The 19,061-nt window shown below is 43.1% G+C and overlaps 1 protein-coding gene across 1 annotated transcript; it reads left to right on the top strand.

Annotated features, from left to right (window-relative positions):
* Positions 1 to 4,620: 4,620 nt before the first annotated feature.
* Positions 4,621 to 17,829, top strand: MAP1LC3C (microtubule associated protein 1 light chain 3 gamma). The gene is made up of 4 exons (XM_072139514.1): positions 4,621 to 4,774; positions 6,995 to 7,050; positions 7,147 to 7,253; positions 17,504 to 17,829. Exons 1-4 carry the CDS (start codon positions 4,720 to 4,722, stop codon positions 17,661 to 17,663), a joined length of 378 nt encoding a protein of 125 aa, XP_071995615.1. The 5' UTR covers positions 4,621 to 4,719; the 3' UTR covers positions 17,664 to 17,829.
* Positions 17,830 to 19,061: the final 1,232 nt, after the last annotated feature.

The raw sequence follows: 19,061 nt of genomic DNA on the forward strand, positions 1-19,061 counted from the left end.
TTTGAAAATTATAATTTTTTCAAAGTAAACGCTTCTGGCCCCCAGGCCCATTTTGGGTGGGGAGGAGCCGAGAGACAGGGGCTTGGACAGGCGAAAGCTCGCCTGGCAGCGGACCGCCAGCTCCATCCCAAGATTAGGCAGCCTCAGAGGCATCCATGCATGCTATTCTGTTTTTAGATCTGCACTGACTTTTTCCTTGTCATGAAAAAAAAATCAAACAATTAAAAATCATTTACACAAAAAAAGAGGAAAAGAATATGAAAGAACCTTAGTCAAACAACCATGCGCAGCGATACCCAAAATAATACCAACACAGCCAAATAAAATATTTTGACTTGGCCCAGTATATGGCTTCATCATTTCTGCAAATTCAAAACCCACCATGAACTTAAAAAAAATAAATAAAAAAAAGACAATGACAACATCATAGAGATAAGCATCAAGCACCCAAAAAAGGCAAACGGACCTGCATTTGCACTTTAATATTGCTACACAGGTTTCATGGTTTGAAAACGCATGCACGAAAAAAGCACGCACCAAATGCAAACACCAGGTTGTGCGTGTGATCACGGCCTTGGCGTATTGGACGCATTCAAAAGGCTTCAGCCTTGATCACACGTTGAAGTAACACTGCGTTTAAGCAAATGCAATGGAAACGCAATGTGATCAACATTGAGGCCTTTGGAATACATAAAAAAAGCATCAAAAATCGCGACGCAACGCATCATCGCCTGAAAGCGCCTTCCCACATGTCATTTTTCTTGCATTTTTAAATGTATTCAAAACTAAAGTGGGAGGGGGAAAAGCATGTGTTTCAGGGCGCGTTCAGACGTTGTGTCTTGACCTGCATTTTCATTGTGTTTGAAATGCATACACAACAGCTGAGGAGAGGTGATTTGCCTAATGACATTTCCGTTTACAAAACGCATTGTAAACGCGACGTTAACGCATGTGTTAACAACGCGTTAACACATGCGTTTTGTTAACACATGCGTTAACATTGCGTTTACAAACATAAACGCTAATGTAATTAGGCAAATCACCTCTCATCAACAGTTGTATATGCGTTTCAAGCGCAATGAAAACGCGACCAAAACGCAACGTGTGAACGCGCCCTCAGGCAAACCCCCCTCCCACTCGCGTTTTGGATGCTTTAAAAAATGCAAGAAAAATGCCACGTGGGAAAGTGCTCTGAGGACTCATTCACACATTGCACTTTGGTTGTGTTTTCATTGCATTTAACACACATTACAGCTGAGGAGATTTACATTACTATTTACATTTGTTTAGGCAATGTTAAGACATGCGTTAACAAAACGCATGCATTAACACATTGTCAATACATGTGTTAACATTGCGTTAACTATGCGTTTTGTAAACTCACATGTTAACAGTAATGTAATTAGGCAAATCACCTCTCCTTAGTTGTTGTAATGCATTTTTAATGAAAACACAACCAAAGTGCAATGTGTGCAAAGGGCGCTTCACACCTGCCGTTAGCGTCGCGTTCATATGCACGCTAGCGTACATAGAACGGGTCTCGGCCCTATCACATTTGTGTTTTCAGAGAAACACATGTGATCGGGTTATCGATCGAATTCATTTCCCGGGAAACGCTTATGAGATCGGGCAGAGGCCCACCTCCTGTACACTAGCGTTGCTTTATGAACACACCCTTGGGGTGATGCCACACGTTATTGCTTTGATTCTGTTATGATGATTGCATATGCAAACACATGCGATCGGCGATCAACGCCCTGGGGGACATTTACTATGGCGTTTCCGCCAGTTTTGTGGCGCTCTCAGGGCGCGTTCACACGTTGCGTTTTCATTGCGATTGAAACGCATATACAACAGCTGATGTGAGGTAATTTGCCTAATTACATTACCGTTTACGTTTGTAAACGCAATGTTGACGCATGCGTTAACAAAACACATGTGTTAACGCTTTGTTAACATCGCGTTTATGATGCGTTTTGTAAACGGAAATGTTAACAGTGATGTAATTAGGCAAATCACCTCTCCTCCTTTAAACGCAGGTCAAAACGCCACATGTGAACGCGCCCTCAGGGTGAAGACACACATGGCGTTTTTTGGGCCGTTTTTGGGCCGTTTTTACTAAGTGCGTTCTCAGATCATTAAAAACGCATGCGTTAAAATACGCATCTGTTTTTTAAAAATGCGGGTTTTCATTGCGCAATTTCGGAAAAACGGACAAAAACGCATGCGTTTTTAACGATCTGAAAACGCACTTAGTAAAAACGGCCCAAAAACGGCCCAAAAACGCCATGTGTGTCTTCACCCTCAGGGTGAAGACACACGTGGCGTTTTTAGGCCGTTTTTGGGCCGTTTTTAGTTCGTAAAAACCGCATGTGTTAGGCCGCGGTCACACGATCCGCTAGGCGTCCGTTCATAACGCGATGCTAGCGCACAGGGGGAGGTCCTCGGCCCCAACGCACATGCATTTCCAGAGAAACGCATGCGATCGGCTTAACAATCGCATGCGTTTCCCTGGAAACGCATGTGCGTTCGGGCCGAGGACCTCCCCCTGTGCGCTAGTGTCGCGTTATGACGGACGCCTAGTGGTACGTGTGACCGCGGCCTTAAAAAACAGTTTTGAGCAGTTTGAATTAGGGTGAAGACACACATGGCGTTTTTGGGCCGTTTTTACTAAGTGCGTTTTCAGATCGTTAAAAACGCATCCGTTTTTAAAAACGCGTGCGTTTTTGTCATGTTTTACGAAATTGCGCAATGAAAAACGGACAAAAACGCATGCGTTTTCAAAAAACGCATGCGTTTTTAAAAACCGCATGCGGTTTTTAACGCATGCGTTTTTAACGATCTGAAAACGTACATAGGGCGCGGTCCCACGTTGCGTTTGCAAACGCAGACCAAACCGCGCCCACCGGGCGTTCCGCGGTCCAATCGCATCGGCGTTTTCAATAGAAACATAGAGAAACGCCGATGCGATTGGACCGCGGACCGCCCGGTGGGCGCGGTTTGGTCTGCGTCTGCGTTTAGGGTGAAGACACACATGGCGTTTTTGGGCCATTTTTACCAAGTGCGTTTTCAGATCGTTAAAAACGCATGCGTTAAAAAACGCATCCGTTTTTTGAAAACGCATCCATTTTTTTTAAAACGCATGCGTTTTTGTCCGTTTTTCCAAAATTGCGCAATGAAAAACGGACAAAAACTCATGCGTTTTTTAAAAACGGATGCGTTTTTAAAAACCGGATGCGTTTTTTAACGCATGCGTTTTTTAACGATCTGAAAACGCACTTAGTAAAAACGGCCCAAAAACGCCCCAAAAACGCCATGTGTGTCTTCACCCTTAGGCCGGCGCCACACAGGGCGCTTTGTCTGCGCTTGCAAACGCCCGGTGGGCGCGACTTTGTCTGCGCTTGCGTTTGCAAGCGCAGACAAAGCGCCCTGTGTGGCGCCGGCTTTAGTAAAAACGGCCCAAAAACGCCATGTGTGTCTTCACCCTTAAGATAATTGGTCAAACCTGTCAAAAATGCATGCGTTAAAAAACACTTTTTTACGATCTGCAAACGCACTAACTAAAAACGGCCACAAAAACGGCCCGTCAAAAACCGCAAGCGTTAAAAAATGCATCCTTTTTTGAAAAATTTTTTGGAGAACGCATCCTTTTTGATTGGTTTTAATAAAATTAATTGGGAAAAGCAGTCAACACATGCGTTTTTTAACAGACTGTTTAAAAAAGGGCCAAGAATGGGTTCAAAATGCCACATGTGACTGCAGCATTAGAGCGCGTTCACACGTTGTGTTCTGTCCTGCGCTTTCATTGCATTTGAAACGCATTACAACAGCCGTGGAGAGGTGGTTTGTCTAATTACATTACATTTCTATGGAAACGCTTGCGATCGGGAACGAGCCGCCGGTGTTTCGCGTTAATTTAACGCAAAACACCGATGGCTCGTTCCCGATCGCAGGCATTTCCATAGAAACGCCGATGTGAACGGGCCGAAGCCCGCCCCGGTGGGCGCGACTTTGTCTGCGTTTGCAAGCGCAGACAAAGCGCTACGTGTGGCCACAGCCTGAGGGTGCGGTTACAGGCCGCGTTTAGGGCGTGGTCACATGTACCGCTAGGCATCCGTTCATAACACGACTCTAGCGCACAGGGGGAGGTCCTCGACCCGAACGCACATGCGATTGATAAGCCGATCGCTTGCGTTTCTCTGGAAACGCATGTTCGTTCTGGCCGAGGACCACCCCCTGTGCGTTAGCAACGCTGTATGAATAGATGCCGAGCAGTATGTGTGACCGTGGCCTTAACGCATGCGTTTAAAAATGCATTGCAATAGCTGAAGAGAGATTTGCCTAATTAAACAGCATTTAGCACTTGCGTTTACTAAAAAGCAAATGTTAACACTTGTGTTAATGCATGCGATAACAATGTGTTGACAAATGCATTTGTTAACACATGCATTAACAATGCGTTAACACATGCATTTTGTAAACACAGGTGTTAACAGCTGTTTAATTAGGCAAATCTCTCTTCAGCTGTTGCAATGCGTTTTTAAACGCATGGGTTAAACTCGCTGTGTGACCACACCCTCAGTGATACAAGCGCAAACCCGTCCTCGTTTATAGCTGCAATCACCTGAGTATTGTTACACTTTTTAGCCAAGCTGATTCCATGGTTTTATAATTGAGGAAAGCTCAGTGTGATTCCCACACAGACTGATAAGGAACAGAATGCAGTCACCAAAAGTTCCAAAATCTAAACCATTTAAACAAAGGAAAGATTTAGGTAAAATGTAGGTTGGGGTTTTTATAATCAAAAGTATTTAGGATGTGGTCACACGGTGCATTCATTGGAAATACATGCGTTTTTGTGCAGTTTCCATATGTTTGGCTGGTTTGAATCAGTTTTTCTTCTTTGCTGGAAGTATAAGCAGCTGTGTTAGGCTGATGCCACACGTAGCGCTTTGTCTGCGCTTGCAAACGCAGTCAGTCACGCCCGATTGCATCGGCGTTTCTATGGAAACGCCTGCGATCGGGAACGACCTGCCGGTGTTTTGCGTTAAATTAGGGTGATGCCACACATGGCGTTTTTGTTCTGAAAACGGATGTTTAAATCGGACCAAAAACGTCATGTGTTACATCACCCTTAACATTTTCAAAGCTGCTAATACTTCCAGAAATGAAGAAAAACTGATTCAAACCAGCCAAACGCATGGAAAACATGGAAAAATGTACCGGGAGACCACACTCTACGGCTTGGGGCACACAGGGCGTTTTGCACGTTGTTGGGCTGTTTTTAAGCAGTCCGTTAAAAACCGTATGTGTTAAACGCATCCATTTTTGAAAGCGCCTCCTTTTTTCACCCATTTTAATTAAGATAATTGGCAAAACCGGTCAAAAATGGATGCGTTTTCAAAAACTGCATGCGGTTTTCAAAAACACATGCGTTTTTTTAACTGACTGCTTAAAACCGGCCCAGAAACTGGTTCAAAATGCCACATGTGCCACTAGCCTAAGGGTGATGCCACACATGGCGTTTTTTTGGTCCGTTTTTCGCAATTATCTTAATAGATAAGCAGGTTGTAAGCAGCTAAATGTCTGGTAACCTGCTGAAAACGGATGGTTAAAAACAGACCAAAAACGCCATGTGTGACATCACCCTAAGGGTGAAGACACACATGGCGTTTTTAGGCCGTTTTTGGGCCGTTTTTACTAAGTGCGTTTTCAGATCGTTAAAAACGCATGGGTTAATTTCGGAAGAACGGCCAAAAACGGCCTAAAAACGCCATGTGTGTCTTCACACTGACACACGTGGCGTTTTTTGTCAGTGCCTTTTCACATCGTTAAAAACGCATGGGGTTTTTGAAAACGCATGCGTTTTTGGCAGGTTTGACCAATTATCTTAATTCAAACTGGTCAAAAACGCATGCGTTTTCAAAAAACTAAAAACGGACCAAAAACGGCCTAAAAACGCCACGTGTGTCTTCACCCATGCGTTTTTGACCAGTTTGAATTAAGATAATTGCTCAAACCTGTCAAAAACGCATGCGTTTTCAAAAAACGCATGCGTTTTTTACGATCTGAAAACGCACTAACTAAAAATGGCCTAAAAACGCCATGTGTTACTTCACCCTAAGGCCGTGTTCACATGTACCGCTAGACGTCCGTTCCTAACGCGATGGTAGCGCACAGGGGGAGGTCCTCGGCCCGAACGCACATGCGTTTCCAAAGAAACGCATGCGATCGGCTTAACAATCGCATGTGTTTCCCTGGAAACGCATGTGCGTTCGGGCCGAGGACCTCCCCCTGTGCGCTGGCGTAGCGTTATGACGGATGCTTAGCGGTAAGTGTGACCACGGCCTTAGTGTGATGCAACACGTTGCGTTTGGGACCGTTTTGAAGCATGCATTTTTAGTTCGTAGAAAGCATACGTTTTTTGAATGATTACCATGCGTATGACTGCTTAGAACCTGTTTATCTATATTTTTAGAAGTGTAGGCAGCTGTGAAACAGATTAAAACCCACACATTCAAAATCGCAGGCTTTACAACGGTCCAAAAACGTGACGTGTGGCATCGCCCTTTTGGGTCCCTTTTTTAAGCATGCGTTTTTAGTCCGTTTAAAAACGCATTTTTAAAAACAGACCAAAAACTCTGTGTGGCATCACCCTTAAGCCGGCGCCACACGTGGCGCTTTTGTCTGCGTTTGCAAACGCAGACAAAGTCGCGCCCACCGGGGCGGGCCTCGGCCCGATCGCATCGGCGTTTCTATGGAAACGCCTGCGATCGGGAACGAGATGCCGGTGTTTCGCGTTAAATTAACGCGAAACACCGGCGGCTCGTTCCCGATCGCAGGCGTTTCCATAGAAACGCCGATGCGATCGGGCCGAGGCCCGCCCCGGTGGGCGCGACTTTGTCTGCGTTTGCAAGCGCAGACAAAGCGCCCTGTGTTGCGCCGGCCTTAGATGGATCTAAAGTTTTTTTGTTTTTGTTTTTTTTTCTCACAGATAAAAGAAAATCAGAAGTCATTGGCATAAAGGCCAAGTTTCCTACTAAAGTCCCGGTAATGTAAATTCTGATTTTCTTGAACTCCTATTCTGTGCAGTTACTGGTTCAATGTTATGTGAAACATCATTTTAATGCTGTTCTTTTAATTCAGGTCATTGTAGAGAGATACAGCAAAGAAAAATACCTGCCTCGCCTTAATAAAACAAAATTTCTTGTTCCTCGGGATATTTCTATGTCTCAATTTGTGAATATTATCAGGTATGTTTATTTGGTAATATACATGTAGAATATCCACAGTATAGGCCTTGGCTGCATTCGCATAATGTTTAGAAATGCATGTGGGTGGGGCGCGATGCTAATTTTTTAAACTGAATTGCCATTTTGGCTGCATTCGCATAATGTTTAGAAATGCATGTGGGTGGGGCGCGACGCAAATTTTTTAACTGAATTGCCATTGCCATTGATATTTCTATGTCTCAATTTGTGAATATTATCAGGTATGTTTATTTGGTAATATACATTTAGAATATCCACAGTATAGGCCTTGGCTGCATTCGCATAATGTTTAGAAATGCATTGGGTGGGGCGCGACGCTAATTTTTTAACTGAATTGCCATTTTGGTGCACAGTCGGCCCATGCACCGCATTTAACATGCAAAGTGTAACAAAAGTCTGTAGCATGCCCCATGTCAAAGGTGCACACTGTCAGGGCAGTGCAGGGAGCGCTAGATTAACCCCTTAAGGACGCAGCCATTTTGTAGCTTAAGGGTGAAGACACACATGGCGTTTTTGGGCCGTTTTTACTAAGTGCGTTTTCAGATCGTTAAAAACGCATGCGTTAAAAAACGCATGCGTTTTTAAAAAACGCATGCGTTTTTGGAAAACGCATGCGTTTTTGTCCGTTTTTCATTGCGCAATTTCGGAAAAACGGACAAAAACGGATGCGTTTTCAAAAAACGCATGCGTTTTTAAAAACGGATGCGTTTTTTAACGCATGCGTTTTTAACGATCTGAAAACGCACTTAGTAAAAACGGCCCAAAAACGCCATGTGTGTCTTCACCCTAAGGCTCAGCCCGATTTTTTTTTTTTTGGATTTTGACTTGCGTCTCTTTATACGGTTATAACTTTTGAACACTGTTACTTATCAAAACGATTCTGAGATTGTTTGTTTGTTTTTTTTTCCCCACATGTTGTACTTCATTTTAGTGGTAAATTTTGGCAGATAAGTTTTGCGTTTATTTACAAAAAAAAAGAAAGTATGATAAATTTTTTGAAAAATTTGCCATTTTCGAAATTCAAAATCATTGCGTTTTCAGGCAGATAGATTTACCACCTAAATAAGTTGCTGAATAACATTTACCATATGTCTACTTTACATTTTCATAATTTCTGAAATGTCTGGATAATTTATTTTGATGTCACGCGGCTTACAAATAGAATATCGCTTTTCCGGATTTTCAGAATTGACTATTTTGGGGATAAATACAGTTTTGAATGAAATTTTACATATTTAGCATCAAAACCCCCTATATAACCAACCCATTTTCAAATCTGCACCCCTCAAACTATGAGAAACAGCTTTTACGAAGATTGTTAACCCCTTGAGATCTTCATAGTAATTGAATCAAAATGGAGGTGAAATTTAGAATGGTCATATTGTTCCCTTATACGTTCATTTAGCCCTAAAATTTACACATTTCCAAAATATAAAAAGAGAAAACCCACCATAGAATTTGTTCAGCAATTTCTCCTGAGTACAAAGACCCCCCCCCCCCCATGTGGCCGTTACTTGTTTTATGGGGGCACAGCGAGGCGCAGAAGGGAAAGAGCGCCCTGCAGTTGCCAGGATTTTAGTTTCCTCATTGGCCCCTTTTGAAGGCAATAAAATTTTCGCTTTTTCGTTATTGGGGCCATGTGATGCCATTTTTTTTGCGCGATGAGATGCTTTTTCCATTGTTACCATTTTGGGGTTGGTATCACCTATTGTTGAAAATTTAGGAACTTTTTTTGAGGGCAGGAGTAGAAAAGCATCAATTCTGTACTGGATTTTTTACTTTTTTTTTTTTTTTTTTTTTTTTTTTTTTTGGTGTTCACTGTATATCCTAATAATCCTGTTATCTTTATTCTATGGGTCGATACGATTACGGGGATACCAGACATGAATATATTTTCTTACGTTTTACTAAATTTGTCAAACAAAACCCTAATGTGGGGAAAAATCTATCATTTATGTATTGCCGTCTTCCAAGTGGCATAACATTGTTACTTTTTTGGCTACAGAGCTGGTTGATGGCTTGTTTTTTGCGGGACATGTTGTACTTTGTCGGAGTACATATGGTTTTTTGATCACATTTTATAGCATTTTTTTGTGGGATTGAAAAGGTAAAAATCATAATTTTTGGAGGGATTATAACAGTTTTTTTTTTACGGCGTTTATCGTGGGGGTTCAATAATGATTTACTTTTATTCTACGGGTTGTTACGGACGCGGTGATACTATATATGTGGGGTTTGTGTTATGATTTAGACTTTTTTTTTAGTTATATGTCTCTTTATATGTTTTGGGGGTTTGGAGCATTTTTAGTGATTTATGACTTTATTTTTTTATTGAATAACTTTTTTTTTTTACTTTTTCACTTTTATACCATGGGACATGAACATGTTCATGATAATATTCTGCAATACTGATGTATTGCAGAATATTATCAGTGTCAGCCTATACACTTGCACAGGCTGGCACTGTGCCAGTAAGATGACGTCACAGACGCCATCTTACCGGCAATTCTTGCAAGTAACTCTGGGGTCCAGATCAGACCCCAGAGTTGCTATAGCAACGATCGGCGCCCCCCGAAAACGGTTCAGGGGGGCCGATCGTGGGGGAAAGACCCCCCCAGATGCATTGTAGATGCTGACTGCGGCATTTAACGGGTTAAGCACCCGCGATTGGAGACAACTCCGATCGCTGGTGTTACACTGGGGTGCCGGCTATCAGTCACAGCCGGCACCCCGTCTTTCCTGATGCTGGTTCGGCTCAGATCTTGAGCCGAACCGGCATCAGCTCAGCGTCCAATATATTGGACGCTGAGCGCTAAGTCACTGAGCTCAGCGTCCGATATATATCGGACGCTGAGCGTTAAGAGGTTAATGAAGAACGCACGCCACAATTTATGATTCTCTCGCCCTCTATGTGTAGTGCAGTTTGCACAGTGTTTAGTAAATGTGTTCCACTGGTTGCAGGCTATGGGTGAAGACACACGTGGCGTTTTTGGGCCGTTTTTAGTTAAAAAAAAACGCATGCGTTTTTGAAAAATGCATGCATTTTTGACAGGTTTGACCAATTATCTTAATTCAAACTGGTCAAAAATGCATGCGATCACCAATCAGTCAGTGTTTTGTATTGTGTAAATGAGAGACTCCAGACGCTGACTGCCGATCGCATGGGTTTGCATACAAACTCATATGCAACCGACTGCGGGCCGCCCCAGTGCGCGAAAACTGAATCAAAACGCTAACCTGTAGCAACCCCCTTAAGGCCATCGACACACGTGGTGTTTTGTTGCATTTTTCTCATTATGTTTTGCATCAGATTTGCATATTTTTCAATGGGTTTTAGGTTTAAAGTGTCTTGGTGTTTTCCTGCACTTTTTTTTGTCTGCGTTTTTGAGGTGAGATTTCATTGTGCTTTTCAAAGTGGCTGTTTTTTTGAAAATGCATGCTTTTGTGGTCTGCGTTTTGAAATGCATGTGATTACATGCACAAACAGCATAGAGAAGATCCCTGCATCTTTACAAATTCCAAGGAACACAGCTGCAAGCAATTACCGCACATCAAGCATTGTGTTTTTAAAAAATGCTAACGCAATTGAACATTTGAACACACATGTGCAAAAACGCATCCCTTTTCAATTCGTTTGCAATCGCAACCGAAACTCAACAAACGACACGTGTGTCACCGGCCTAAGGGTGAAGACACACGTGACATTTTTGGGCTGTTTTTTTGTTTTTAGCGCGTTTTCAGATCGTAAAAAACGCATGCGTTTTTGACCAGTTTGAATTAAGATAATTGGTTAAACCTGTCAAAAACGCATGCGTTTTCAAAAAACGCATGCGTTTTTCACGATCTGGAAACGCACGGCCCAAAAACGGCCATAACGGTGGTGCCACACATGGCGTTTTGAACCCGTTTTTAGGCCGTTTTTAAGCAGTTCCTTAAACTCATGCGCATTATAAACGCATGCATTTAAACCCATGACAGCCCACTTTGAGGATGCCACTTGACCTCTGTAGGGACAGGAAGAAGAGAGGTTAAAGGCCTCCCACCAGCATCCTCCCGCCAGTGTTCTTCCTGTCCCTACAGGGGTCAGGTCAAGAGTGTCTCTCTCCTCCTAAGTTTGGGGGGTGGGGTGGAGGGAACGTCGCTATAATTACCTGGGGTTATGACGGCCTTCGGCGGTCGAAATTCCCCTCCGGATCAATCCTTGGTCGGGGTGTCTTCCCTGAGTCATCTTTGGTCCGGCGTCCGTCCTCTCCAGCGGCAATGCGGGATTATGGCATATGCCAGGATGCACGACAGTTCCCAGGCGTCCTTTGCGCTCCGTGCCGGCTTCTGATCGTGACCGGAAGTGACATGGATTTCGCACGTAATGCTGAGGGAATGATAGGAACGCTGATGGTGGCCACCTGCATGGGGGATGGGCTCCCCATTAAGGTATTTAAACCTCCAGAGATGGTAGTTGCATTGATCTGAGGTCTATGGTGTGCATGCTTGTTTGTTCCTTGCTACCCCAGACAAGCTATGCGTGAGATCTCGTGAAGATGAGCTGTTTGGCCGTCTTAAAGCCAAGAAGCAACATATTTGTCCATTAAACAATCCCTTAAAGTGGTTAATCACTGAGGAATGGAAGGACCCTGAGAAAAAAGATTGCGATTTCTAAAAATTTCAGAAGACTTTTCATCTTTGATCAAGAGGTTTCCAAAGATTGGGATTCATTCCCAAAAGTGGACGTCTGGTTTGCGGCTAAAGCAGGTACCTAAACCAACGCAACAATAAGGGCTCTGTGGCTGAAACAATGGGGCAGCAATATTTGTCTAAGACCAAGCTCTGCAGTGTCCCCATCTCTGGGGCCTTTGTATTTTGTCCAGAATTAGATGCCATCCTGGAGAAGGCTTCTGATAAAAAGGGGTTTCCGGTGAACAAGGCAGTTACTTAGACTTCCTTTTATCCCTTCAAGAACCCCAAGTGCTCCTTTTGTTGGTGGAGCTACCCTAAGGGAGGAAGGCTTCATCTTTGCTAACCAACCTGCCTGTTGTGGAAACTTGAAACAGTGAGACCGGGGGGAGGGCGACTCCTAGGATTTGCATTTTTTAAGTGGTCAAGTATTGCTTCAAATCCTTGGGTCTTGAGTGTTATGCAGATGGGGTACAGAATAGAATTAAATCTGACCCCCCCCCCCCCTCAAGATTTGTTCCTCTATCTTCTGCTTCTCCCTCCACTCACTGTCTTATCTGGCAGGAGGTCTCATCTCTCTTCCGCTCGGAAAACGTAGTTCCAGTTCCTCAAGATCAAGAGTTGTCGGGCTTCTATTCTCTGCTGTTCCTGGTCAAGAAGCCCAACGGTTCAAATCGTCTAATCCTAAATCTGAAGCTTCTAAAGAACTTTATCACCTACAGAAATTTTCATATGGAGTCTGCAAGATCTGCTACTCAACTTACTCACACCAATTTCTGTATGTGCACCATAGATCTTCGGGATGCTTACGATCATGTCCCAATTCACCCCTCATCTCAAAGATTTCTCAGATTCTCAGTCCTCTCTCCATAGGGCTCTATTCTTCATTTTCAGTTTCATGCTTTTCCTTTCGGTATTTCCTCAGTTTTTACCAAAATTATGGTGGAGGTTGTGGCTTTTTTAAGGCTGTGGAATGTTTCCATGATTCCCTACTTAGACGACCTACTGATAGTAGGGAAGGACAAGCCAGGTCTAATTGTTGCAAAAGAGCTTACCCTGAAACTCTCAGATCTGGGGTGGTTAGTCAACACACAAGTCAGACACCTTCCACCCAAAACATATTTCTAGGGGTGTTGTTGAATTCTACTTATCAATGGTTTTTCCTCCCTCAGGGAAAAGCAAACAACATAAGTTCAGATCTGATCCTTTAGGAGAAAGGCTTCCATATCCATCAGAGGGGCAATGAAGATCCTGGGCCTGGGCAACACCGCGGCTGTATCTTATCTGAGAAGGCAGGGAGAAACAAGATCCCCGGTCCTTTCCAACTTGGCTCACACCATATTCTCCTGGGCAGAGGTTAACATACTCTCCATCTCAGGCACTTATCTGAGGGGAGTCCTAAACAGAGAAGCAGACTATCTCAGCAGGAGAGAAGTCTTGCCAAACAAATGGTGCCTCAATCAGGAGATCTTCCTTCAGCTAACCAGCCTCTGGGGCAAACCTCGTGTTGACCTCTTTGCCACAGGAGAGAATACAAAGTGCCGTCTATACTAGTCCATGGAGACTAGAGAGCACCTGGATGCTTTCGGTTACCCATGGAGGAGCCTCTCTCTTACACCTTTCCTCCTATTCCCTTGATCGCAAGGATCCTCAAGATCTTTCTGGATCAGGCGAGGTTGATTTTAATCTGCCCAAACTGGCCAAAGAAAAGCTGGTATCCTCTGCTAACGTCCCTGTCCCTGTAGCAGCCAGTACTCCTTCCTTTTAAAGAAGAATCTCCTGTACCAGGGTCCCATCCTTTATCCAGACCCGGGGGAAACTTCAGCTTTCAGCCTGGATTCTGAGTCTGAATTCTTTAGATCTCGGGATCTCTCCCAAGGCAAGTAGAAAAATGGTTACTTTTGGTATATACCATAAAATATGGAAAAGGTTTGTGACTTTTTGTGGGGCTTATTCCCTCTTCTCAGGCTAACCCCAATATTTTTCAGATTTTGTCCTTCCTACAGAACGGCCTGGAACTCTGGTTATCTACCAGCACCCTGAAGGTCCAGGTTTCTGCTTTTGGCGCCTTTTTTGACCATCCTTTTGTGGAACACAGGTGGGTCAATAGATTTATTTTGGCTGCATCCAGGATCAGACCTCAGATCCTCAAGCTGGTTCAAACCTGGGATCTCACCTTAGTACTAGACTTCCTCTCCAGGTCTCCTTTTGAACCCTTGGAAGGTGCTAGTATTAAAAATCTAACTCTTAAAAACCACACTCCTGATTGCGGTGACTTCAGCCAGGAGGTTGGGAGAGCTTCAGGCTATCTCCATTAGAAAGCCCTACATGTGAATACTTTAATTGTCACCTTGGATTCAAGCTTCGCCCCCAAAGTGGTATCAAAGTTCCAAAAGGACCAGATCATCACTCTTCCGTCCTTCTAAAAGAAACCATCTTCAAGTAGAGAATCCTCGTGGCATTCTCCTAGATGTAAGACGTTCTGTCTTATCTACAGGCCATAAACTCTTGGCGCATAGACCATAATCTGTTTATTCAATTTCAGGGGAAGAATAAAGGGGAAAAAAACTTCCAAGACTTCAATAGCGTGATGGCTGAGAACAGCTATTGCCACTTGCTATGTGGAACAAGGGAAAGAGGCTCCTCCTAACCAGAAGGCCCATTCTTCTCTAGCCATATCTGCCTCTTGGGCAGAAAAAGAGGCGCCTTCCTGGAGCAGATCTGCAAGGCGGCTACATGGGCTTCTCCTTCTACATTTATCAAACCCTACCGTTTGGGATTATCTGGATCTCAGGACCTTTCACTCAGATGGGGCAACATGGTGGCTGAGTGGATAGCACTTCTGCCTTGCAGCGCTGGGTCCTGGGTTAAAATCCCACCCAGCTCAACATCGACAAAGAGTTTGTATGTTCTCTCCGTGTTTGCATGGGTTTCCTCGGGGTCCTGCGGTTTCCTTCCATACTCCAAAATATACTTTTAGGTGGTTTAGATTGTGAGCCTCATGGGGACAGGGATCAATTTGGCATTCTTTGTGCAGTGCTGTGTAATCTGTAGGTGCTATATAAATATAACTATTATTATTAAGGAAGTTTCTTCAGGCTGTGGTCCCACCCTAACACTGCTTATTTTGAAAATTTCCAAGTGGGCCGTCATGGGAATGGTGAATTAGTACTCACGGGTAATTTGGTTTCCATCTAGTCCTCCATGACGGCCTAGTTTTGAAATGTATTTTTTGATGCATTTTTTATTTTTCTTTAGGTGAAAACGGTTAAAAATGTCCAGAATCTGAATGAAGAATCTGAACCATAAGCCATATAAAAAATGCATTCCTTTATAATCTAGTTGTGATATAGTTTTAACGGCAATGTGAGAATGCATGTGTTTGTCCAAAATTTGTTCTTGCTCACTTATGACATAATTGTGTGTCGAATACTCTGGGTTGCTGCACTCCCTGGTAGTTACAGGAAGCCAGCTTGATGCATATAGTTAGGATTCCTAGTACAGTAGTATGTTATGCCTCTGGTTATAATCATGCCATTTGTATAGCTAATTCACATGATTTTGGTATCTGTTTTGCCTACCAAAAAGAATGGCTGGCTGGCTGGCTGGCTGGCTGACTCGCTGAAGAGAATTCCTGAGGGAGAGGTGAATGAGAGAGCAGATTTCTCTTTAGTGAGTCACATAAGCCAACCTCTCTCTAAGCTCCCTTATTCCTGAGGAATGCCAGGTTAGCAGTGTCCACATAAGTTAGGTGGGTTAACTTGACTGTATGTTATCAAAGTGCAAAACGCCACAAAAGGTGGGCACCCCCTTCCCCAGTGTTGATCCACTCGAATATCGAGTTTACAAGCAAAAGTTTAGTGTCCTTTCTGTTTCCGTTAATGGATTTTTTTTTTTTAACCACTTCAGGACAGTGCCAGAAATGTTCATAGTAATTAAATCATAATTGAGGTAAAATTTAAAATGGTCTGATTTTGTAATGTGATCATTTAGACCTAAAATTTACCCCACTTGCGAAAGCTAAAAAGAGAAAACCCATCATAAAATGTATTATGCAATTTCTCCCGAGTACATAGACACACCTGATGTGGACGTTACTTGTTGTAGGGGCGCAGAAGATGAGGGCAATGCCTTGGCCGTAGAATTTGGTTATTTTTCAGTTGGTTCATGGTGCACTTTTTGTGCTATAAAATGTTTTTCAGTTAATGTTGCCATGTTGAAGGGGTTTCGGAAAATACATCAATGCTGTAATTGATTTGTGAGTTTTAATTTTTTTTTTTTTGTTGTTTACCATATACCCTAATATGTCAAATTTATTCAGTGGGGCAGTACGCTTGCCACAATACCAAATTTCTATGGTTTTGCTTACATTTTTCTAATTTTGCATAAGAAAACCTCATGTGGTGAAATATGTGGCTGTAATATTTGCATTACCATTTTCCAAATAGCGCAACTTTTAAAATTTTTGGTCTATATAGCTGAATGAGAGCTTGTGTTTTGCGGGATATGTTGTGCTTTACAACAGTACCATTTTTGTATTGATGTTGTTGTTGTGTTTTTTTTTTTTTTTTTTTTTTTTTTAAATACCTTTTTTGTTACATTTTATGTGGGACAATATAGGTAAAATTTTGGGCGGTTTAAAATTTTTTTACGATGTTCATTTTGTGGGTTTAATTGATTTTGTTAGGATGGGTCATTATGGTCGTGCTGATACTACATATGTGGGGTTTGTATGGTGATTTTCACATTTTTAATTTTTTTTTTTATTAATATAATGTGTGTGTGTATGTAACAGGGCTGATATATTGAAGGGTATCACAGGCATATACCATGTACAGCCCCGGGGTCTTGGCTGACACCCTGGGACTCCCGATGCTGGCTCAGTGCCATACCGGTACTATGGGCCATACTAGAACGGTTCAGAGCAATAAGGAGTTAAATAAGTTATAAATATTTACCAACAAAATCAAGCATGATAATTGGGGGGTACTTGCTTATAGATCCAAGTCCCATGGCTTTGGTAACTGTAATATATTTCTCAACCATGGCCTCATTCCTGCTAAAATCAACTTTTAAATTCTAATGAGTCAGGAAGGCTATGGGCATGTTATCGAAACCATTCCTGCTACAGATTCGTATGCGGTTACATTCTGAAAGGGCACTCTCCCCTCCCACAGTGTGTTCGCTTCTCAATGCTGCCAAGATTACAGAAGGTGCTGGAAGGTGGTTGAGACGAAGATGTGCTGCTGCAGCAGCGTAACAGCAGCTTGTGAAGCCACAGCACAGAGGGCTTCAGTAACATGGCCATAGTCATTCTGGCTTATTAGCATGATTATACATGTTTCTTTATAAAGAAAGTAGGCTATGAATAAGTCTGTGCTGGATCTATGAGTGTTTCTTAAGTGCTGGGTTTGAAAAAGATGCCATGGAGCTGAACATTTCCTGTTCCCTTTCCAGGCATATCAAAGCACACCAAAAATCAACAATAGTCTTTAATAGCTTCTTATTCAAATGAGATTACATATGAATGAAAAAATCTAACTTTTTTGTTTTACTTTCAGAAACCGCATGGACTTGTGTGCAACACAAGCATTTTATATTCTGGTGAATGAGCAGAACCTTGTTAGTATGTCCCTCACTATGTCAGAATTGTACAGGGAACATAAGGATGAAGATGGCTTTTTATACATGACTTATGCATCCCAGGAGATGTTTGGATGAGTGTTTTCTTATGTGTGATTTTATTACTTCCAGAACTTCAGCAAAGTAAATCTATTATTGCTGATGTTTTATTTGGTTCAAAATGATCCTCATTTTAAGTGATGATTTTATATATTTTATGCACGTTCATATATAACTGTAATAAAGTATTGGACTATGAACAATATTTAGTTCAATTATCCATCTGCCTATAATAGAAGATAATTACCATATATACTTGTGTATAAAGGTACTTTATTTTAACACCAACAGGGAAAAACTATTGACTCAATTAGAAGCCTGGAGTGGGAAATGCATTGGTCACGGGCTCCCCCCAGTATATAGCTAGCTTGCCAGCCTGCCCTCCACTATGCCCACCACAGTATAAAAAAAAAAAATCTGCATTCAACTTTCTGATGCTCCCCTCAACCCATTGGGCCCCCTCAATTGCTGTGGGTGGCCAGCAACAGGTTCTTGTGCAATGGCCCTGCACACAATATGACATAGCCGCTTGCTGATAACATAGTGTGAGTGCGCCACCGTCACGCACAGACCTTTCTCTCCCTGTGCGCACACGGATGTCAGCAGGTGGCTAATGTTGTCATGTGTCTCCAGCCAGCGGGCAAGGACCAGTCGCTGGCAGCCCACAGCAATCAAGAGGACCTGCATGGGACGTTGGAAGTGAGTGTAGAGTTTCTACAAGTACATGGGCCAGCAATGCCTAAATTGAGATCCGTGATCCTTTCACCATGCTAGTGGTTTAATCATACCTCCCAACCGTCCCGATTTTCAGCGTGACTGTCACGGTTTTTAACCCCTGTCCTGCTGGCATGGGTTACTAAGATAAAGTCCCGATTAGTCCCTCCCTTCCCCGCGCTACCTGTGGTTGTCCCGGCTCCGTGTCCCGCCCCCAGCACCGCCTCCTTCCTGCTGTATTCAGGTCTGTGGGATCTCCTGCACAGCCGGGCACCTCTCCCATCAACGCCCCCAGCCCAGGGACCAATCAGAGCCCAGTGTCCTCCCCCAGGGCTGTTCTATGAATGGAGCACAGGCTTCTTCCTACATGCCGAGAGCTGCACTGAACGTCTCCCAGCAGCATCCTCGGAGGATCCTCCTATCTGTGACTGTATATCTGATCCAGCAGCAGCATCCCTGTTCCCTGTTTTTATAGATTTCACTGTGCGCCCCAAATGACACCTCTGCTTTATTCTTTGGCCGGTACAATCAGAGACTCCACATTTTATAGAAGAATCATTATGTTTTAGTAAATTTTTTTAAAAAAAAAACCTTTTGTAGAAAAAATTAATTTTGCCATATTTTGGGGCCAATAACTTTTCTATACTTCGGTGTGTGGAGCTGTTTAAAGAGGACCTGTCACCCTGAAAAACAGCACTAGGAGGGTGCGTTCACACATTGTGT

Source organism: Engystomops pustulosus, chromosome 3, assembly GCF_040894005.1.
Source record: "Engystomops pustulosus chromosome 3, aEngPut4.maternal, whole genome shotgun sequence".
In the NCBI taxonomy this organism is placed as follows: domain Eukaryota; kingdom Metazoa; phylum Chordata; class Amphibia; order Anura; family Leptodactylidae; genus Engystomops; species Engystomops pustulosus.

Excerpts from the sequence above, each read along its gene's own strand:
- MAP1LC3C (XM_072139514.1), top strand. The coding sequence starts at position 4,720 with ATGCAGTCACCAAAAGTTCCAAAATCTAAACCATTTAAACAAAGGAAA. Across the intron at positions 4,775-6,994 it reads TAAACAAAGGAAAGATTTAG|ATAAAAGAAAATCAGAAGTC; the intron begins GTAAAATGTAGG and ends TTTTTCTCACAG. Across the intron at positions 7,051-7,146 it reads AGTTTCCTACTAAAGTCCCG|GTCATTGTAGAGAGATACAG; the intron begins GTAATGTAAATT and ends CTTTTAATTCAG.